The 23,697-nt window shown below is 33.2% G+C and overlaps 1 protein-coding gene across 2 annotated transcripts in view; it reads right to left on the bottom strand.

Moving 5' to 3' along the window:
* The window catches only part of LOC124538552, a 45,524-nt gene extending 23,205 nt beyond the window's left edge, over positions 1–22,319 (bottom strand). For both annotated transcript variants that reach the window (XM_047115639.1, XM_047115640.1), the window contains exons 1-18: positions 22,127–22,319; positions 15,259–15,460; positions 14,519–14,605; positions 13,313–13,545; positions 12,451–12,664; positions 8,825–8,920; positions 8,393–8,622; positions 7,668–7,884; positions 7,059–7,154; positions 6,350–6,579; positions 5,799–6,012; positions 5,091–5,183; positions 4,462–4,691; positions 3,070–3,277; positions 2,062–2,157; positions 1,675–1,904; positions 998–1,214; positions 145–240 (exon numbers count right to left, since the gene is read on the bottom strand). In XM_047115639.1, coding sequence (XP_046971595.1) covers positions 145–240; positions 998–1,214; positions 1,675–1,904; positions 2,062–2,157; positions 3,070–3,277; positions 4,462–4,691; positions 5,091–5,183; positions 5,799–6,012; positions 6,350–6,579; positions 7,059–7,154; positions 7,668–7,884; positions 8,393–8,622; positions 8,825–8,920; positions 12,451–12,664; positions 13,313–13,545; positions 14,519–14,605; positions 15,259–15,460; positions 22,127–22,252 — 3,115 coding nt within the window. In that variant the 5' untranslated portion in view covers positions 22,253–22,319. The remainder of the gene's footprint in view (positions 1–144; positions 241–997; positions 1,215–1,674; positions 1,905–2,061; positions 2,158–3,069; positions 3,278–4,461; positions 4,692–5,090; positions 5,184–5,798; positions 6,013–6,349; positions 6,580–7,058; positions 7,155–7,667; positions 7,885–8,392; positions 8,623–8,824; positions 8,921–12,450; positions 12,665–13,312; positions 13,546–14,518; positions 14,606–15,258; positions 15,461–22,126) is intronic.
* Between the last annotated feature and the right edge of the window lie 1,378 nt (positions 22,320–23,697).

Raw genomic sequence — 23,697 nt, 5'->3', positions numbered from 1 at the left:
CATTTCATAGAAGTTTAATTATTATATAGTAAGGAGTTTAATTTATGAACAGGATTATGTTCATTGTCAAATTATAAAACATACATATATATATGAAGGGTATATTGTGTGTGTTTATATAGTGATTATAAACGTTTGTCTTACCTTGACGGTATTCATCGTTCAAATTGACGCAGGTGTATACAAGCGCATACGATATGTAATCAGTAGTAAGAACCCAGTACGGAGTTTCTGTTTCCACTAAAAATAAATACAAATGAAAATATTATTTCAAGCATTTTTGAAAGAATAATAGTCAAGGTCATACACAGATATCACCTTTTTAAGTTTTAAAGTATTTTTTTTATTTGAAATCGGATGCAGGTAGGAAATTTAATGATCCATCGCAACTAACCATCTCATATCTGGGTATAGTTCCCAACAACATCTTAATAGAGATTATGTCCCACGTTCTTTACGACGTTGATCGATTATCGAATGGGCCTGAACCTGATTAATCGTATTCACCTGTGCCCATATCTTTTGACGTTGTAAGAAATATATACCGTTCTTTACATTACACCAATGTAGGACTAAATAAAGGAGCTAAGATGTTATATCCCTTGTGTCCAAATAACAATTTATTTGGCGTTACAATATGTATTGAATATTGTGATGCTGTTACTAATGCTCTCAAGTAATTTTTTTTTATAGTATAGGTTGGCTGACGAGCATATGGGCCACCTGTTGGTAAGTGGTCACCAGCACCCGTAGACAATGACGCTGTAAGAAATATTAACTATTCCTTACATCGTCAATGCGCCACCAACCTTGGGGACTAAGATGCTATGTCCCTTGTGCCTGTAGTTACACTGGCTCACTCACCCTTCAAACCGGAACACAACAATACTGCGTACTGTTGTTTAGCGGTAGAATATCTGATGAGTGGGCGGTACCTATCCAAGCGGGCTTGCACAAAGCCCATAGATACATATTATTAAAAAAGAAGTACACTCACTGTCAGTGCCAGCAATGGGGAAGGTGACTATGAGCTTAGCAGATCCATCGGTCGTTGCTAGTCTAGCCGATCCTCTGATAGTGTCAAGCCTTTGATTTATGACTTGAGTATTGAATACATCCACGGTACCGTTGACCAAAGTATAAAAGGCATTGTTGCAAGTGCCTTCTTGGAATACCGTTGGATAAGATGCAGTGTCGTGCCATAGACCCATGTACTGAAAGATTAAAACAATTTAAAAAATCATCACCAAATCAACACCATTGACAATCAAAGCTACTTTTTAGATGGTATACATCACCAAATTAAGAAATTTCTACAAATTGATTTTCTTTTTATAATTTTTTAGCTAAGATGGCCCAGTGGTTAGAACGTGTGCATCTTAACCGATGATTGCGGTTTCAAATACAGGCAAGCACCACTGAATGTTCATGTGCTTAATTCGTGTTTATAATTCATCTCGCGCTGGGCGGTGAAGGAAAACATCGTGAGGAAACCTACACGTCTCTAATTTAATAATGGTCATTTAATAGGGGGCAGAATTTTTATTCCCGCATTGAAACAGCGTGGTGACATGTGTGCCAAACATTCTCCTCGAAGGGAGGGGATGCTTTAGCCAACAGTGGCAAATAAAGGCTGTTGTTGTTGTTGTTTTTAAATTAATTTTGATTACTTACCCTTACGGCATCGAAATTGCTAACGACATTAATATTGGGATCACATTGGCCGCGGAAAATCACTGGTGTGTTTGGTGCAGCGGTGGGGTAATAGAAACAATCGTTGTCGCTGTGACTTATGGCCGTGTAGTATCGGTTGTTCAGAACTTCGATGGTGTTTATAACGCGATTCATATTCTGAATTGCTGTTGGAGTTAATTCCCTTGTGCGACTCAGCTTCCAGCTCCACACTGAAAAGAGATAGAGATGTAAATACGTCTGTAACGGCTTTTGTTTGAGTTTTGATGTCGTTAATAAACAAATTCTTTGATATTAAGGATTATACCTGTGCAAAGCCGGGCCGGATTGCTAGTTCACTATAAATTATTTATATTGAATAATACATACCTCTTCTTTGTTGACTGTTGATATTTAGGCAGCTGTAGACCAAAGCGTAAGATGTGTAGTCAGTATCCAGGATCCAATAATCGCTCGGCCCAGGCGCTAAAATACATAAGGTTATTACAATAAATATGTAATCATTATATAGTATAAGATAAAGTCGCTTACTGCTGTCTTACTCTAGTGGAAAAAAGCGATAAAGCAGTTTTTTTTAATATATAGATTGCTTCAGGAGGAAGGTTTATATGCATGCACAATATAGTAGAGAAGAAAATTTTTGAGTTTTTAAAGTGATGTCGTAAATAAACTCATTTTTAATATCAGCGGGTGCAATATCCGTGCGAAGCCGTGTCGGGTCACTAGTTATAAATATGTTCTGTATCTGTAGAGTTATCATTGAAAACTGATAGGAGATTCGAAAGAAATTTATATTACATTAGCTGTGCCCGTGATTATTGTTGTAGCTTAAGTTACTCATTATATTAGCTATCTGCCAGTGAAAGTCCCGTCAAAATCGGTCCAGTCGTTCCAGGAATTAGCCGGAACAAACGAACAGACAAAATTAGAAAAAAAATGTTAATCTGGTATGTGTACCGTGTATACATCCATATGTATTTTGTAAGAAGCGATTATTTTAATATTACAAACAGACACTCAAATTTTATTTTATGTATAGATGGATTTGATTTATGTCGAGATGGCCCAGTGGTTAGCGTGCATCTTAACCGATGATTGCAGGTTCAAACCCAGGCAAGCACCACTGATTCATGTGCTTAATTTGTCTTTATAATTCATCTCGTGCTCAGCGGTGAAGGAAAACATCGTGAGGAAACCTGCATGTGACAATTTTCATAGAAATTCTGCCACTTGTGTATTCCAGAAACCCGCATTGGAACAGCGTGGTGGAATATGTTCCAAACCTTCTCCTCAAAGGGAGAGGAGGCCTTTAGCCCAGCAGTGGGAATTTACAGGCTGTTGTTGTGTTGTTGTTGTGTATAGATGGATGTAATTTACCATTGGGGAATGTGACGAGGAGTTTTCCGCTGCCGTCATTGGAAGCCAGTACTGCTGAACCATTGATCGTATATAAGGTCTGATCCAGGACTTGCGTGTTGTATACATCCACAGTTCCGTCCGATGCCAAGCTATATGTTGCGTCATTGCAGGATCCATTCTGGAACTCGCTTGAGTAGCTTTCGATGAGGCGCCAGCGTCCGAGATACTAAATATTAGAATATTGATTACATATGCATATAGTTATTTTTTACATGTATGAAGTAGTGCCGTATCGTACGACACAACTTAGATGTAGCATCAGCAAATTCAATAAAACCGATTACTGCCGATTTACACAAAAAATAGAAATAGCTCCCTATAGCGCCATTCGACGCTATTCGTCGCTATAGATTCTCGCGTCATTTCAACCCGAGAAAGTAAGTGTGTGTAAATCGAGGTGCCAAATTGACGGATATATTAGGTCATAATTTTGGTAATACAAATTATTACGTTTTTGTAAAGATCATATTTATATAAGAAATAAATATTGATAATTTGGGATAGCGTATTAATTCGGATGTGATAAAAAGTAGCCCGATTTGGTGTTCAAGCTTGCCTTAAAACAAATTTCATCAAATTCGTTCACAAACACCCAGACAGATATACATATAAACATTATATATTATGATAGATTTACTATCGCAGTTATAATATTAGTGATAGCAGAATATTTCTACTGACAAAGCGGCCAAAAAAAATTTGGATAACATCCGTTAGTTTCTTTTTACGGTTTTATGGTATTTCTTTCTTCATCACTATCAATAATAATAATGGTTCTATTCTTGAATTTGAATTTGATTCGAAAATATATTAACTAGATAATTTAATTTGACAAAAAAAGACCCGCTGAGTTTCTTTCACAGGTTCTTCTCAGGTCAGGGTGTTCCTTTTTCCGAACCGGTGCAAGTGTTTAATTTGACCATCAATAAGAAACTGTAATGCTTTTACGTTAAATAAAGTTTAATAAATTTAAAATTTGAGTTTGAGTTTTAGATAGTAATAGAAATTTTTGTTATGGAAGTGGCATGACTGTTTTGTTTCAAAATACTACTACTTGGTGGTAAGGCTTTGTGCTAGCCCGTCTGGGTAGGTACCACCCATTCATCAGTTATTCTTCCGCCAAATAACAGTACTCAGTATTGTTGTGTTCCGGTTTGAAGGGTGAGTGAGCAAGTGTAACTACAGGCACAGCGGACATAACATCTTAGTTCCCATGGTTGGTGACACATTGACGATGTAAGGAATAGTTAATATTTCTTACAGCGTCATTGTCTATGGTGATGGTGACCACTTACAATCAGGTGGCCCACATGCTTGTCCGCCAAGCTATACCATAAAAAACATACTTACAGCAGCCGCGTTAAAGTTTTGCACAACTGGAATGTTTGGGTCGCATTGCCCGTTCAATATCACAGGTTCATTGGGATCCAGTTCTGGTAAATAGAAGCAGGCAGTGCTTGATTGGTCAATAGCTTCATAGTATCTCTCCTCCAGAACTGTTACACTTGAAATTACATTGTTTATTGCTACGTTTGATTGTTGAGTTAGTTGTGTCGTTCTACTGAGCTTCCAACTGTAAACTGTAATTTAAAAAAAAAAAATAAGTTTACACGAATGTATATAGAAGAGAAAAGGGTTATTGTATGAGTTCTATTTTTAAAAATATTATTAATATAAGTTTTGGCGAGATGGCCCAGTGGTTAGAAGGCATGCATCTTATACGATAATTGCGGGTTCAAATCCAGGCTGCTTAATTTGTGTTTATAATTCATCTCGTACTCGGCGGTGAAGGAAAGCATCGTGTCATCTGCATGTGTCTAATTTCATAGACATTCTGCCACATGTGTATTCCACCAACCCGTTTTGGAACAAGGGAGGTCTCCTTAACCCAGCAGTGGGAAATTTACAGGCTGATATTGTTGTTGAACAAAGTTATCTTATTGGTTCGTGTTTTATTTACAAGAGTTAATTAAACTTACCATTTCTAAAATCTTGACCAACATTAACACAGCTGTAAGCCAAGGCGTAATTATCGTAGTCAGTGGCCAAGATCCAGTATGGGATGACTATATCTGAAAAGGGGTGAAATTTTTTTATTGTCATCAAATTCCAAATAGGTATTCAATGTAACTTGGTAGGCTTGGAGCAAGCCTAACTGGTTTGGTGTGGTTCTGAAGGCTATAATTATTTACTTTACTACTAAAGAACAAATACTCAGTAAGGTTAGTAAGGTGATTGAGCCAGAATAACTACATGCAGGAGCCATTATAACCCAGAGTCTAGTTTGGTGGTGCAATATGGCAATATCTATGGGTAAATGGACCACCCACCAGCATGTTGCTCAGCGTTTGCTCTTCTACCTATTTACCTATTTTAAATTAAAAAAGACCATTTGCCTGGAACTATGGTGATTCTTTAAGTGTTAAAGCGCTATCGTGTTTGAAATCAAAGCAAACAGTTCATGATTATTACTGAGCCAGTTGTTACCACAACACACTATCGTCGACATGGTGCCTACAATGTAATATGTGCTTAACTAAAGGTTCCTCTGGCAATGAGGAGTTTGAATGAGCTCTTACATAATGGTGAAACTTAACAAATTGTGGATTATATAAAAAGCCATAGATCTTCTCCTGTACTGGAGGAGTTTGCTAGTGGAAGCTCAGAAGCTTCTTCAATATGCTTACCTTGATTATTTACTCTAATGGTAATTGTCATCCTGGCGCTACCATCGTTGCTGGTGAGGAGCACGGCGCTGTTGCTGGTTTGTAAGAACTGATCGTCAACGCTAGATGTCACGAGGTTGAAGCCATTGTTACTGGGAGTAAAGTTGTGGTTGATGCATTGCCCTGGCTGCTGTTCCTTGGGGTAGGCTTGGACTTCGTACCACGTGCCTTGGAACTGGAAAATAAACATGAGATAAAATAATTGTCCATCGCTCATAAGTGGATAATTTTTGTGATTAGTCCCTTGGGGCTATTTAGTTTATTAAAATCTTAACAAATAATACATATTATCGCTTCTTGTACTCGTCATCTTCTTTATATATGTATAAGTTTAATTACTATATAAAGAGTTATGTTTTAGAGTTCGTTTTACAATGACAATCAAAACGGGAGGAATTTCTCACATTTGCTCTTTTCAAACCAACCGATTTACTGATCCTTCATCGTTTCAGAAGTTTTTATAATTAAATGATTTCATATAAAAGTACAGTGGTAAAAATTGGGTGCCTTACCCGTGCTAAATTGAAGTTGGTGGTAACTTGAATGTTATTCTCGCATTGTCCAGGGAACATAACCGGTACGCCTGGCTGGGGTTCGGGGTAGTAGAAGCAACCAGCTGGACTTTGGTCATCTTGCACATAGTACCGTTGGTCTAACTCAGGTATCGTGGATATTACATTATTTATTATTGTGTTAGCAGCGGCTGATAATTGCTTCGTTCTGCTTAATTTCCAACTCATAACTGAAAAATATAACATCATATTATATACTTAAACAATTAGTTTTAAATAAAACTAGTTATACCGGATTTGAATCGCGTATATTAATTATTTTTTACATCCCGACGTTTCGAGCACTTTACAGCGTTCTACCCGTGACCACGAACGCATAGTTTTATTTCAATGTGTAATAATCGCGAAAATTTAAGACAACAATTAGTTTTACTTTATTTTATTAGGTTTTTCCGATGATTGATTGCTACAAAAGTAAGACAAACTGTATAAAGTCTTAATTGAAAATATAATTAAAAGAAAATCGGAGAAAAAACATACAATAAACTAAGAACCGATCTCCAAGCTCAAAGTAACAATAGAAAAAGTATTTATATTATAATAAATATATAGTGTCAAAATATAATTATGTATATAAGTAATGCTTATCCGTTAATAAAACAAACTACAGTATGTTATATATACAATATACATATGATTTGTATCTTACCTTGTTTTTCGTCATTATTCAGGTTGAAGCAGGTATATACTAAGGCATAAGATGAGTAATCTGTACTCAGCACCCAGTAGTCGGTCGAAGTAGTCACTGTGGAAAGTTTAACAAACACATAAGTATCACTACAATGTAATTACATAATAATAGCGTCAATTATAAAAATATTTATGCTAACTTTACTAATATTATGCCGACTAAGATATCATTTTATTTTGAGAACAAGTATGGGAACCTATTCGCAATTGTACAGTCAGAGTAAGAAAACCTTTGTCATTTTTAAAATTCATTCCTTTATCAAGTCTTAAGCTCTAAGTACCTTTTCAATCTAAACGTTAAATAATTGCGACGCAATACGTCATTCTCGATCGATAAAGCAGATTATCACTCGTACTGAGCACATGAGAAATAGATCTTAGGGTGACGAACCTTTTCTTACCACGACTGTACATGAAATTTAAGTAATCTGTTTTATTTGAAGTTTAGTTTTAGCCAAGTGAGCCATTGTAGCTACAGGCACAAGGGACATAACATCTTAAATAAAAATAAAACTAAATGTCAAGTCTGTTTGTTCGTAGGTCTACCTATCAAAAAAGAAGTACTTACTGTTGGTACCAGCCACAGGGAAGGTAACGATCAGCTTAGCAGATCCATCAGTTGAGGCGAGTGTCGCGACACCATCGATTGTGTCCAGTCTTTGGTTGATAACTTGAGTGTTGAAGACATCGACGACACCGTTGTTTAAAGTGTATAGCGCATTGTTGCAAGTGCCGGGTTGGAATACCGAGGGGTAAGACTCGATGTTGTGCCAGAGACCCATGTACTGTAACAATTTGAGTATAGTTTTTTGAGTAAAACAGTTGAGCTTCCACTTGGCTGGATTTGTGATATTCCGAAGAGCCTCAGTGTTTTGTTTCGACTTCAATCAACCATCAATGCATCGCTAGCAACGGTACTAAAGATATATTTCCATTTTCATAACAGTTAATTCATTTTAAAAAATTACGTCCCTATGAGAGACTAGCCAGCTGTTCTGGGTGTAATAAATTGAACAAGTGTGAACAAAGCAAAAGTATACTCTATTTTTTCACTCTCACAATTAATAGGGACTGGAATCCAGAAATCCTTTCCAACGTTATAACTATTTTGCTGTATATTATTCTCGAACAAAATAGTACAATTGTGATCTTGTAGTATAATTGTCAAAATTAGGACATTTGAAAAAAATTGACAGTGCCTCAATTAATAAAAGTTTTCTCATTATAACTTAAATGAGAATGTTGAATAAAACTAGACGGATAAATCTATTTTGAAATAGTAGATTCACTCACCCTAGCGGGATCAAACGAAGCCATCGCTGGAATAGTTTCATCACATTGACCGCGGAATGTCACTGGCCTGTTCGCGTCCGGTTCGGGGAAGAAGAAGCAACCAGCATTGCTTTGATCGGATTTGATGAAGTAGCGGTTGTTCAGATCCAGTTCCGATCTTATTACTCGGTTAACAGCGACTTCAGCGGCCGGGGTCAACTCTCTGGAGCGACTCACCACCCATGCGTTCACTATCATAAAACATGACATAGTTTCAATTATATAATATAAAACTGTGTACTACAGAAAGAGAGACAGAAGAAGATACGTAGAAAGAGAAAGGTGGCCTGAAAAGGCATAACGCTCTTTCTTGACCTGGTGTGTTGTCAAAGCTACTTTAAGTAGCGTGAAAGAACTTCTTTCCAAAAAAGGTTATCATATTTTTTGACCTACCTCTTCTTTGATTATTTGGGAGGTCGACACAGGTGTAGGAAATTGCATAGCTTGTGTAGTCTGTCGCAAGTACCCATAACGGGCTATCCACGAATACTGTAAAATGAAATGGAGAAATATATAAAAAATGATTATTACATAGGTATGATTTGTGGAGAGAGTGACTGATGTGTGATTACATTGTACTCAATCTTGTTAGATGACGATTTTAAACAGTCTAGTCGGGTAGATTTTTGCGCGACTATGCAAAGCGTCATAGATTGGTAAGATCGAATGTTCTTATTCCCTCACTACGGCAATCATATTTATCATTACACTCAAGATAGTTTACAAGCAGTTATCAAAATACCTTAACGGAAATAACATTTGTATTTTTCAAAAATTGCTTTGATCAGATAGAAACCTAAAAACAATAAATCTGGTCAAAATCTTTCAGTGAAAACATTGTGAGGATACCTGGATGAGTCATATTTCAATCCACCAACACTTACTGAAGCAGCGTAGTGAAATATGCTCCTAACATTCTCCTTGAAGGGAGCTTTAGCCCAGCAGTGGGAAATTACATATTGTAATGTAAAATCATGTTATTGTTGTTAAACCTCAACTTTGTTTACGTTTTAAAGTGGAATTTTACTTCATTTTTATCTCGAAAGCGTTTAACAAATTTTAAGATAACCCGTGCACTTTTGTTTCTACAATATGAAGTAGCATTATTACATTATTTATTATGTTTAGATCTCATTTTGTATTGATGATATATACCCATTTTGAATTTCATGTACATAAAAATTTGTATATAACTAAAACAATTCTTTAAACTTAATTTGATAGTCCTGGAACAGTAAGGGCTTAAGTCAAATTTTATAATAAAAAAATTGGTATTTAAAATATCTTTCCATAGTATAAAAACAAAGTCGCTTTTTCTGTCCCTGTGTTTCTTTGTACGCTTTAATCTTTAAAACTACGCAACGGATTTTGATGCGGTTTTTTTTTAATAGATAGTGTGATTCAAGGGGAAGGTTTTTGTAATATATATTATATATATGGTTATAATACACGAACAATATAGTAAAGAAACACTGATATCTTCAGACGCTTGCAATGTGATGTCGTTAATGAATAAATTCCGTAGTATATTTAGTATCAGTATTGCACCCGTGCGAAGTCGGGTGGGTCGCTAGTATATATATATGTTCAAAGTATTAATGGAACTTAAGCTAACATAATGATATTAAATTTATTGTTCGAACTTCAGGTCAAAACATGGCAAGTGAGGTACGTAGAACATTACAGTGGAGCAAATATAATACAAAATCAAAATCGTATAAATAGACAAAAATATGTACCCTTTAACGTACTAATCTAAGGAGTTACCAGTCACATTAATAACATTATTTTTGCATTAGGTAAACTAGATATTAAGACTTTAATTTTACTGTGTTGATGATAAAATATTATTGTAATATAAAGTATTATTGTGGTATATTATGGTGGTATTATTGTGGCTTAAAAAAGTACCTAAAATTAAACTCAATCATTAATAATACATTAATTTGAACAATGATTTTCTGTTTATGCCGGTTTCTTACGAATTTTCTGAACCGATTTATATATAATTATATTATATTCTGTTTTAGACATTTCATTTCTCAAGGTTGCCGCAATTCCGATGTAAGGAATCTTTTAATATTTCTTACAGGTGGTATGAGTGCTGTATGAATGAAAAGAAGTTGAAGGATGTTTATATATGTAATAGGTTTTTATAGATTTTTAAGAATATTGGTATTTTATTCTTATGAAGTCAGAACGAGTAATTATAAATTGGAAAAAGTGGTTTTGCTATCTATACTTAACCTAATTTTGCACTCAAATGACATTCAAAATGTTGTCTTATAAAAGCAGATAAGGACACTCTATCAATACATAATACCGTGCTAAGTATATTATAAAAAAAAATAGCATATTTCGTCTGTTGTCAACCGCGATAAAGGAATCACTGACTTACAATGATCACTTGATAGCGTTAGAAAAACAAGGTAGATGTTTTTTTGATTATATAAGTTAAATAAAAACATTTTGTGAGATTATTTTACTGTCTACAACAAATACCGTTTGTAGTATATAAATTTATTTTTATTGAGTACTATCTCGAAGTGGCATAGAGATTAATTTATTGTTTACTTTGAAAGTGTCTCTGTATCTTGAAATTCAAAACGAAGAACGTGAGCGTAGCTAGAAATAAATAAGAACTCTTTTCACTTGAGAAAATAAAGTTCCATCCAAGAAATTCATCGAAAACTCTGATGAATTTTCTATTATTTAACTCCCCTAATCCTATTAAAAACATATTCGGTGCAGCTAACAGTTTTACGTTTTTTCCGAGGCATTACCGTGCCAAGATGACACATCCCAAACTCCAAGAAATTCTTTGCAAATTTCATTAAAAATATTGACTTTAATTCAGTACCAAGAATCTTATCTTATCAAAGAGATGGCTAATTTGTACATATTATTATACATATTTGACTATTCCTGATAATTAATCGGGCTGTGATTGCTGCAGCAGATTTCCAAGCTTCGATTATATTTGTCAAATGTTCACTGACTATTTAAATATTTATTCAGTAATCGCCCTATCGCATCTTCCATTCGATTACGTCAATACCACGCAACTGCGATTGTATTATCAACCGAATTATATGTTTATTTATTATGACTCATCTCTAAATAATAAGGTTTATTGGATTTTGTGACGTCATTGGGATAATTGTTTATTTTTTATCTTGTTAGTGCAAAGGGTACTGTGGTAAGTGATGTAAATAAATTTTTTTTAACCATCATTTACAACGCCAATGCGTTGTTACCATACGAGCTAAGACGTTATGTTATTTGTACCTCACTACCACCAAGCCGATACTTGTTCAACTGAGAACATATGATGATTGGGTGGTGCCTCTCCAGACGGGCTTACACAAAACCCTCACCACAAAATCCAAATTTAGACGTTGTCCTATTTTTCCTAGTAAGTAAGCTATGGGTGTGAAAAATGTTTCGTTTGGACTACAAATATTTGAGCATAAATGTTGAGTAAAAAAGGGCTCCAGAATTGCTTCTGTGAGATCATTTCAATCTATTCTATCAAGATTACGTTGCTGGGATTCTTGATTTATCTTTAGAGGGTTTTTGTATTGATTGTGTATTTATCTTTTAGGTATAGAGTCATGATAAAGAATAACTGATTTACTTGGTATGTCATTCGAATATCTATTAAGTATTAGATTTATTTTCGATCAACGAATATTTCATCAACCCGCATTGGAACAGCGTGGTGGAATATTCCAAACTTTCTCCGCCAACGGTAGCCCACCAGTGGGTAATTTACAGGCTGTTGTTCATGTGTAATAGATATTGTTTTTATTAATTTCAATTTCGATTACAATTGTAATTTTTATGTGAATCGATCTAGGTAAATTCGTATATATATTTTTTTCAAATAAATACTATTATTATTGCGCTTGAAAATTAATCAGATATAGTGACGTCATCTAACATGTCACTTATAATTTTTATTTCATTCGGTGAAATGTTTTCTAATTGATTTCAGTATAAAATATGAGTATTCTTACCGCCAGGCAATACTTCTAGTGTGACCAAGAGCCTTGCGCTGTTGTCCGTGCTATTCACGACTGCAGTTCCACTTATGGTATCCAGTCTCTGGTTAACGACCTGACTGTTAACAACGTTCACAACGCCTTCAGATAGTGTGTATTCCGCTCTATTGCAAGTGCCAAGTGCGTTGTCAGAGTAGTAACTTGAAACTTGGTGCCAAACTCCCATAAACTGCAATAAAATTGTGATTATATTAATCGTTGCTTAAGTTATTTTTATTTTCATATTGAAATCTAATAACCTATGCTGTTTATCCAAATCTACTTATTAAGCAGTGAGAAGATTTTTGCCCAGTAATGGCATCATAGGAGCTGTTACTTAACATGATCGGAATTAAGTTCCTTTAAAGTTCTTTTTTGAAAACATCGTGAGGAATTCTGCATCCTGAATCTGAATCCACCAACCCACTTTAGAGCAGCGTTGTGGAATATGCCTTCTCCTCAAAGGGAGAGGAAGCTTCGGCTAGCAGTGTAAAATTTACAGGCCATTGCTATATATGGTTTCCTGTAGAAAGTGCAAAAGCGTTCTACGTTACGTTACTATTTTTATTCTATTCTATTTTTAAACATTATTGAAAATATATACTGTATTATAACACCATAAAACTGGATATACAAGGGGATAAAATGATAGGTCTTATAAAAAAAAATTAACTAAGGGGATAAATTAGTAGAAGAGAAAGAGAGGAAAGGTCCTCTGGCATACCGCTTTTTTCTAGTTTCATCTAGTTTAATCTACTGTAAATCGCGTAAAAGAACTTTGTTCGAAAACACAAATCAAAAGAGTTTCTCTCATAGTACTAAACAAAGAATACCTTACCCGTGCAACATCAAATTGTTCCACGACAGCCATGTTCGCGTTACATTGTCCTGGCAAAATGATAGGCTGTCCTGGAGGTATTTCGGATAGTACTGTGCAAGCGGTGTCTGAATGATCGACTGAAACCAAATCTTCTTGGACGATGCCCACGACTGTGACCAGAGTCTGGTTCATCAGTCCCTCCATCAGATCGTTGGGGAAGAAGGTTTGTTTGCCCAGCTGCCATATGTATACTAGAATGGAATAAATTATTTTATCATCCAATGATTTTTTTTATGGTATATGTTAGCGAGACAAGCATATGGGCCACCTGATGGTAAGTGGTCACCATCAGCCATAGACCATTGTCTCAGCGTAATGACGCTGTAAGAAATATTAACTATTCCTTACGTCGTCAATGTGCCACCAACCTTGGGAACTAAGATGTTATGTCTTGTGTCTATAGTTACACTAGCTCACTCACCATTCAAACCGGAACACAACAATACTGAGTACTGTTATTTGGTGGAAGAATAACTGATGAGTGGGTGGTACCTACCCAGACGGGCTTGCACAAAGCCCTACCACCAAGTAAAATTGACAATTGATTGACAATTGTTAATCATCATTGAACAAAAGTTTATACATTTGGTGAAAAATATTTATGTGTTTGTTAATTTAGTAAGGGCTCGAATATATAAGGGTACTAGTTTTCATGTCAGTTTGCGTTTTTAGTTGAAATAAGAGTAAATTATTAATAATATAATATGAAATCATTTGAGTATAATTACAAATTTCAACAACATTATGGAAATAGATTATTTTTATTGATAACTGATGTTTCTAAATAACAAACAAACAAGAAACTGATGAGAAGAGGAAGAGGAAGAGAGAGAGGTACTGGGGTCAATTCTACCAAAATCATTCAACATTGACCATTCACAATCATAAAACTCAACTTAACAGAGGGCGAATTCTACTTATTTATATCGATAAAAATACGACTTTACTAATATGCCAAACCATCATCGAACATTCCGCAACTGTTTAGTTAGTTGGAATAGAAAAACGTCTGAACAGCAAAGATAATATTTCGATTGCGATCAATTGACGATTTGTTAGTAGCATTGGTACACTAAATTCTCTTAGCGTAATGTTAAATGGATATTATTACTACTAAATATATAATTAATTTGAATATATAATATAAACGTATTCAATACATACCATTCCTCTGATTTGGTCCTTGATTCACACACGAGTAAGCGAGTGCGAAGTTTTGGTAATCTGTCCTCAGGATCCAAAAATCGAGGGCTGCGAAAAAAATTCAAAGATATTTTGTTATTATGTTGATTTTAATGCTGTGACTCATTTCATACATTTAAAAAACAATTATCAGATTATTTTTAATAACTATATCTAATTTATACAATTAATTTAAATTATATTCACTTGGTATATCATATCAAAAATTGAAATCAAAATAAACTTTATTCAAGTAGGCTTTTACAAGCACGTCATTTTACAATTAAGTGAAGCTACCACCGGTTCGGAAAGTAGATTCTACCGAGGAGAAACGGCAAGAAACTCAGTAGTTACTAGTAGTGGAAACTGAAACATCTGAACTGGAAAATGTAACATCTGGGGGTAAATAGTCACGACTGCCCGTAATATAAAACATTCCTTACTTTCACCAATCCGGGAACAAACAATGTTTTGTCCTTTGTGCCTGTATCAGAGGTTTCCTTTAAACCGGGACCAAACAATACCGAGTTTTACTGTTTGACGATAAAATATCTTATAAGTAGACAGAATATCTTGCGTCAGTGAACATATATTTATCTTTACTTTTTAAAGTCATGAGTAATAATTAGTAACTCATTCATACATGTTACAATATCGAAATCCTTCCTAATCTTTTGGCGGTAGTTACTTTTCGACCTAATTCGCTAATATAATATACTCACTCTCTGAACCAGCTGTGAAAGTGAACTTCGCAGTTCCACTTTCGATGCTAGCTGTGCCTCTCGTTTCTTCTAGAAAGTTCTCGTTAACAACTCTGTTGTATACATTTATCTCGTTGTTGTTTCGGTTAATTTCTAATGATGCGCAGTCTCCTTTGAATGTTGGATTTTCAGCTCTTCTGACAACGAACCATCTTCCTTCGAACTGCAACAGAAATAAAAAATTAATACAGATATGTATACTTTTATTAAATCGAAGACAGGCAATCTGACAAATGAATGATCTACTAAGTAAGAAATATTAACAATCACAAAACTTAACTTAATGGGATCTTAATGTAATTCTTCCATACTTAAGGCCAAGTTTTCTGGATCTGTGAGCTAAAATAAGTGTCTCCAAAGGATCAATTTTAGATCCTATTCTATTTAAAGAACATATAAATGATTTTTCTACGTTAAATTGGTTTGTTACACTGCATTGTTTACGATATGTCATTAATTTTGAAAGTCTAGAGAAAAATGAATTAGAGCTAAGTAGGCAAAAAAGATTGAATAAATTTTAGTCCGGCCTATGTTAGAAAGTAATATTAGTATAACATTAAATTGTAGTGATATTTATGAAACCGATATTACAGCGCTTTAAGGAATTACATTAGATTCGAAACTACGAACTTCGCACTATACAGTGTTACATAAGTTAGATAACTAAATGATTTTTATATTATTAACTTATTACTTTGCTTAAAATTTTACTTTTACTAGAAAATGTAATAATAGAAAAGAATTAACTTTTAAGGCCCAGTTCTTGACTTCAACACAGTCAATCAATCCTTTCAGCGACAAGGTTTCTATCAGAAAATTTAAATGGTAGATTGTAACTTTAGGTATAAAATCGAATATATGAATTTAATATCGTTCGCATCGTTTGACATTATGTTATTTGGGTTATTAATGTGTTATTTTAACAATATTATCTTTTCACACACATCTATTTTATGTAAGTCTTATCAAAACTATTAAGCTATTAGTTTTGATTAATGTAGTGTTTTAATTAGGCACGTATGTTCTATCTTATCAATAGGAAATATTTCGATAATATATCCTAAGGTATTATTCACAATAATTAATTTCAATGACGAAGGTCAAGTCATTTGTCAAAACGATTCGAAAAAAATAATTAATGAAAAAAAATATCGTAAATTTTTACAAGTACAAGTCATTTAACATCCAATGATGTTAAGATGTTAAGTGAAGCTACCATCAATTAGGACTGTAGAATTTACTGAGAAGAACTAGCAAAAAAGCAGTAGTTAAAAAACAAGTCTTGTTAGTTAAATACAATTATGTTACCTTGGTAGTGCTTTGTTCAACCCCATCTGGGTAGGTACCACCCACTTATCAGTTATTCTACCGCCAAACAACAGTAATCAGTATTTTTGTGTTCCGGTTTGAAGGGTAAATGAGCTAGTGTAACTATAGGCACAAAGGACATAACATCTTAGTTCCCAAGGTAGGCTGCGAATTGGCGATGTGAGGAATAATTTAATATTTCTTACAGCGTCATTGTCTATGGGTGATGGCGACCACTTACCATCAGGTAGACCATAGGCTCGCCCGCCAACCTATTCCATAAAAAAATGAACGTAATATATCCTACCTGGAAGTCATCGTAAAAAAAGTATAATTCCAAGCTTTTTTAATAGCTGTGAATACCTACTAATACATATTTTGACGGAACATTGTATGGGCAATAATTAGTATTAACTGTAGGATAATTGATTTGTTTACACTGTTAATACTTTAGACTCTTTTAACTCAAAACTCACTATAAAACACGGTCGAGGAATCCCATTATAATGATGTCTTAAATTTTCGCGATTAATACACATTGAAATAAAACTAGTTATAAAGGATTTGAATCGCGCAGTCTACCCGTGATCACGAACGCTGTCAAGTGCTCGAAACGTCGGTATGTTAAAAATAATTAATATACGCGATTTAAATCCGTTAAAACTAGTTTTATTTCAATGAATCCCATAATTGTTACAGATTAAATATACATTGTATTACAACCACAAGTAAGTCAAATTCCAATATTTTCTGAGCAGGCTTTTCAGAATACCATTGACGCCAGTGAAATTCTTACGTCACAACTATATACTTTTACAATTCCATCACAAAGATAAGTAAATAACGTGAATTTATAACGCAGTTTTATTGCTATTTAGCCGGCATTATCATTATGTAAAGTTATATATTTTGTATAAGTATTTAACGGTACATAACTGTTTGTATCTTATCGTACGCTGATAAACCTCTTTTTCGTGTACCGTTAATATACTAACGAATTCTTATCTTCGAGGTTATGGTTGATTTTTGTCGAACAAACTCTATCAAGGAATTATAATAATAATCAAATTACATAATTTAATGTGATAATAACGTTATGTTGTTTTTATATTTCAATGAAAATCTGTCAGAAAGTGCAGGCATGACCTCACATTACATTAACAATGATTTATGTACTATGGTTTAAACATTGTTTATTTCTTGAGCCGTCGTTGGTTATTTGTCATTCAACTGATTCGATTTTTAAACGTCCGATCTTATGATTTGCGGCCTCATAAACTAGAACTCGTCCAAATAAATCTCGTCTCGTCTCGTCCAAAAAAAAACGGTACATTTAAATCTCCACAGATTAAATATATTTTATAATCATCGCGGTAATCGCTTACTTCATTTCAATAATATTATGACGTCATATCTTACTTAAGCGTTACGAAAAACAAACAGATTTATGTTTTTTAAGGTAATAAAATCTTTACTCGATATTTTTTATGTTTAAAAATTTGTTTGTTAAAATCGACTTCAAATTAAACTAGGAAAATATTCACACGTTTTATAAACGACAGGTAACATTAACAAATTGGTGGTAGGTGGTATCTTGTGCTAGCCAGCCTGGGTAGATACAATCCATTCACCAACTATTTTACCACCAAACATCAGTATCCAGTACTGTAGTATTTCGGTTTGAACGATGAGTGAGTCAGAGTAACTACAGGCACGAGATACATCATCTTAGTACCCATGGTTGGTGGCATTAAGTAAATGTAAGAAATACATATATTCTGCCAGCGCTATTGTCTATGGGAGATGGTGACCACTCACCACCAGGTGGTCCATTTGCTCGTCCGCCTGTCCATACAGAAAAAAACAATCGGAATGTATGAATGTATGTTAGCTTGTTATGTAAATAGCCGCACCTGTTGATTCTGTTTAAGTGAGATTATGCTTTGATAATTAATCATTGTCTAAGCAGATTAACACTAAACAGATTAACATTTTACGAGTTCTGCTAACGATATTTTATCTTCGGAAAGGATTTTATAAAACAGTTGAATCATGATGATACATACCTCAATTAAAAAAAATGTACTTTTTTTGTTGACGTTACATGACATATTTAAAAAAATTAAGTGTTTAGATATTAGGACATAATTAAGTTAGATATTCATATAATGATATTCTTCATGAGTGTACATTAATGCATTAGGTTAAAAATAATTATATTAAAACTTAAACTTTTTGGGTTTTCTAACTGCATTCACAAATTTAACTAAATTCCCTAAGGTGACCAAACAAGCAAATTTAGAAGTTGTAATAATATAATAATAATAAGTACCACACTATAAAGACAAAAAGGGTTTTTTGGTTTCTTGTGCCACATTATATTTGCATCAAATATGATTTTTTTAAAGTATCATTTCAACGTATCGTTTAAAGGATAGCATCAATTGTAAAATTTGTAACAGACAGATAGACAGAGTTCGCTGTCTTATTCCTTCAAATAGAACCCATACATATATATTACAATTTGAAGGTTACAAGTGAGCGTTTTATCTATACTAATATTATAGAGGTATTTTTTGTGTTGCGTAGAAGTCAATTTCCAAAAATAATAATCCAAATGTAAAATTTTATATAATATGCTTTGTTATTCCTAAGTTCTATAGAGTATAAAATATTGGTGTTTTTTCTTTATTAATCTGCACCAGAAAAATATAGGATGTCGTCTATAGTAAATTATAAAGGAACAGTTAATGTTATCGATCATACAAATAAGCCTTAATTGTTTAATTTTATTCATACAACCACACACATTCATGAATCAATATAGCCAAAGTCTATATCACAACTACGAAAATAACAGCCTGTAAACTTTCCACTGCTGGGATAAGGCCTCATCTTCCTTTGAGGATAAGGTCTTGGAATACGTTCCAAATTAGAATTATTCCTGGTGGTAAGTTCACTCAGACACAAGACATAGCACCTCGGTTGATGTACTAATCACTTATTTATTAGTTTTACTTATATATAAAAAGTGAGAGTATAATAATATAATGTTTGTTACAAACAAACAACCTCTAATTTTTTTTTAATTATTGTAGCTAAACATGATTATAATCTGCGTTACAGTACAAATAATATTAACATACAAACGTTGTTCGTAATTTGCGCATCGCGATAATTAAAAAACGATTGATCAATTAACTCAGATATGATTTTACGTTTACCTGAATTTTTTTTTTATATTCTATGTAGAGATGCCGCACGTATTTATTATTTATATTATACTTAAGTTAAATAAAAAAGTTAAAAAGTGTCACTTTTATTTGTGTTTATATTACTGGTGAATTAAATAGAATGAATTGCCTTTTCTGTCTGCCTAATTCTAAGGCCTATTATTAACAAACGATAATTTACTTAATGTAAAAGCCAAAAATTAATATTTTTGACTGTGTGGTATTCTGTTATAATTGATATCAGTTTTATAAGAAAAAAATAGATTTGTAATATAGTTATCTGCTTAAACGCGCTGGGAACATAGTCTGCCAGATAAATGTTTCTTAATAAATAAAAGTAAGAAATTATGCTAAGGTTGTAGTCGCGAGGAAATGTTAATTAAATTTAATAAAACTTGAAAATTCATTGGAAACTAACAGAAATATACTTATACATGGGAAGTTTGTTACAATATAGACCTAATGTATAATAAATTAGAAATAAATGACAAGACGCTTATTTTCACATTAGTTAGCCAGTTATCTATATATTGACTAAAATTGGAGTGTCTGTTAGTAATATTAAAATAACCGCTATTTACTAAATGAAAATGTATACACACGATACATAATATACTAAAATAACATTTGTTTCATTTTTGTCTGTTCCGGTTAATCTCTGGAATGGCTGGACCGATTTTGACGGGACTTCCATTGATAGATAGCTAATGAGAACAGGAGTTACTAAGGCTTCAATAATAACGTTTTTGTTAAATTTAAATCCGCGAAAGATTGCGTGCACAGTTAGTTCTTGTATATTATACCAGTTGTCGTCCAGTTTTGGTAGTTAGTTGTCAGGCATAAAAAGTATATTATATATATCCTTACTTACAGTTAAAGATTGTTTTCACATCGTATTTCAATTAATTTGGTTCAGTGATTTGGCTGAGTAAATAGACGGACAGCGAAGTTACTCTACATAATCATATTAGTATAAAGATAGTGTACTTGTGTTCAGCTTAATTAATTCTTACGACGCAAACGGAAAATGTATGTTGATAATTAAAAAATAATCATTGATGTTACTGATATACTTATCACTGTAATTCAGTTGATGAAATCATTTGTTTTCGAACGGAAATCATCATTACCTAAGCAATTACTTATGTTTGTTTCGGCAAAACTGAAAGACTTTTAAGTATTGTCTTTTATAATGTAAACTGATAAATAATTGTTATTTTTTGTGCCGTAATTACATATCCCTCAGCTGGGCTAAGATTCATTTTTACTTCACCACGCTGCTCTAATGTGGATTACGTTATGGATACACACTTTGTAGAGCATTGAATATAGAGCTGAGATGGCCCAGTGGTTAGAACGCGTGCATCTTAATCGATGATTACGGGTTCAAACCCAGGCAAGCACCACTATATGTGCTTAATTTGTGTTTATAATTCATTTCGTATTCGGCGGTGAAGGAAAACATCGTGAGGAAACCTGCATGTGTCTAATTTCATCAAAAATGATGCCACATGTGCATTCCACCATCCCGCATTGGAACAGCGTGGTGGAATATGTTCCAAACCCTCTCCTTAATTGAAGAGGAGGCCTTATCCCAGCAGTGGGAAATTTACAGGTTGTTACTTTACTTTTATACTAGATCATTGAAATTAGATTTAGGTTGCCTCACGATGTTTCCCTTCATCGCCGAGATGACTTTTTGGCACAAATTATTCAGCCAGGGTTCGAACCCGTAATCATTAGGATGCGTTCTAACCAAAGGGTCATCTCAGACTCCATTTTATATTTCTATTTTGTTATAATATTTTTTTATGCTATTTTTTAATCTTTCGTATAACTTAAAGTCATTAAATATAATAATTATTATTGTTTTAATATCCGGATGAAATAATTTAACATGATATGAATATCTATTTATATTCAGCTTTTTAAATTTATCACAAAGCAAAGAAAGTAGGTTTAGGAATTTAATTTAATCTTAAGAGTAATATTTAGTATTACAATCTATTTTTATACATTAATTGAAACTTAAATATTGTATGTATAAAATTACGCGATACAATATCTTTATTAATATATTATGCGTCCAAATTCCAACATGGCGCCTAAATATAATATTGAAATGAGATCACCTTTTACGATTCCTTACATAAGTGTTATTAATACTTTTTTAAAATATTTATTTTAAACTGTACAAACGTAACCTTTGCCTTAAGAATCGAATTTTAAAACAATGTAAAAGTTCGATCACAGATTAAATTAAAAATAATAATAAAACAAATCCTTACATCTTCCAAACTGAAATCTGATACTAGAGGTATCTGCGGATCACATTGTCCATTTTGTAATATCTGCGCACCACTTAATCCTAACAAGCCTACGAAACTTAGCACTAATAAAAACATTATAGACATCAAACGATCATTATATTATTTATCAAGCACTGCACTTTAGGTAACTCGACGAAATGGCGGTATATCAAAATATTTATCATTTTTATAATAGAATGTTATCAATATATCTATCGTGGATTGAGTTATTCGCTAATCGCGTCGATATAGAACAAAGAATACCTCGAAATATGAATAATACATATATGTAGAATTATATTTGTCTGTCTTTCGATTCGTTTAAATTAATTACTATATATACACATACGTTTTCCACTGTCTCGTATTTCGAGTAAATTAATATTCGACATTTATAATGATCTAGAATAACATAACACATAAGCTCTTTTAAAATTCGAAATGTGTTCTTTATATATTTATTTTCAAATAATTATATTTCACTTCAGAATACATAATGTTAAACTGTCCGAAATACAATCTTAAAGATAAATAGATAACTTATCTGTTTACATTTTTTTTTTGTGAACTTTGTACACGATTTCAAAGAGGGCGAGTCACGGTAATAGTTAGTATAATTTAGTCATTTTGGATATCTGAAAAATAATTTGTGTCGTGATTTGGAGTTTTATCGTGAATTATCTAGAATAAAAAATATATTATGAATTCAAATCGTTTATTAATCAATTTTAAATGTACGGAAAATTACCTAATTGAGAACACATTGAGAAAATCCTTCTATCATTCAGTTGGACTGTTATATATACACAAGTAACACTCTCTGTTATTTTTCATATTCAAACTGCTGATTAAATTTGGTATGTCCATAGTTTGAATTCCGGGTGTTTACAACTATTTTGTTTGTGCTCTTATGTAAATTTTGTAGAGAAAGCCGTGGGCACGGCTACTGGCATTATAAATGACGTCACAAGCACAGCAACAGCCAATGAAGAAAGATCATTCAATGTGCGTGGTGGGATTTTTTTATCAATTCGAGAGCGAACGTTTAATATGCATTTGTGATGTGTAAGATTTTCACGTAAGTACATCTGTACCGAGAAAATGTAAATGTAAGTTCTGATGAGCAAAACTAATAAGTCAATAAAACCTTCTTGGGGCAAAGTATCCATTTGTATAATAAAATTCCGCAGACATTTTTAACTTTGCCGTTTCCTAAATTTGAATCGTTTGTAAAAAATACATTGGTAAAAATGGCATATTATTTTCGATACAAGATTTTATAGATGATTAAAAAGCGTGGAGTTAAAACAGGATATCAGATAAATACAATAATTGTATTTATCTGATATGACTGTCTTTTTAAATGTTGAAAAAGAGTAACTACCGAGTTTCTTGCAGGTACACACACTTAATTGTTAAATGACGATTCAAAAGTGCTTGTAAAAGCCTACTTGAATAAAGTTTATTTTGATTATGATTTTTTAATTTTAATAACGAACTACTTTTTTTATGGTATAGGTTGGCGGACGAGCATAATTATGGGCCACCTG

Source organism: Vanessa cardui, chromosome 20 (genome assembly GCF_905220365.1).
Source record: "Vanessa cardui chromosome 20, ilVanCard2.1, whole genome shotgun sequence".
NCBI lineage: Eukaryota > Metazoa > Arthropoda > Insecta > Lepidoptera > Nymphalidae > Vanessa > Vanessa cardui.
This window is presented reverse-complemented; position numbering and strand designations above follow the sequence as displayed.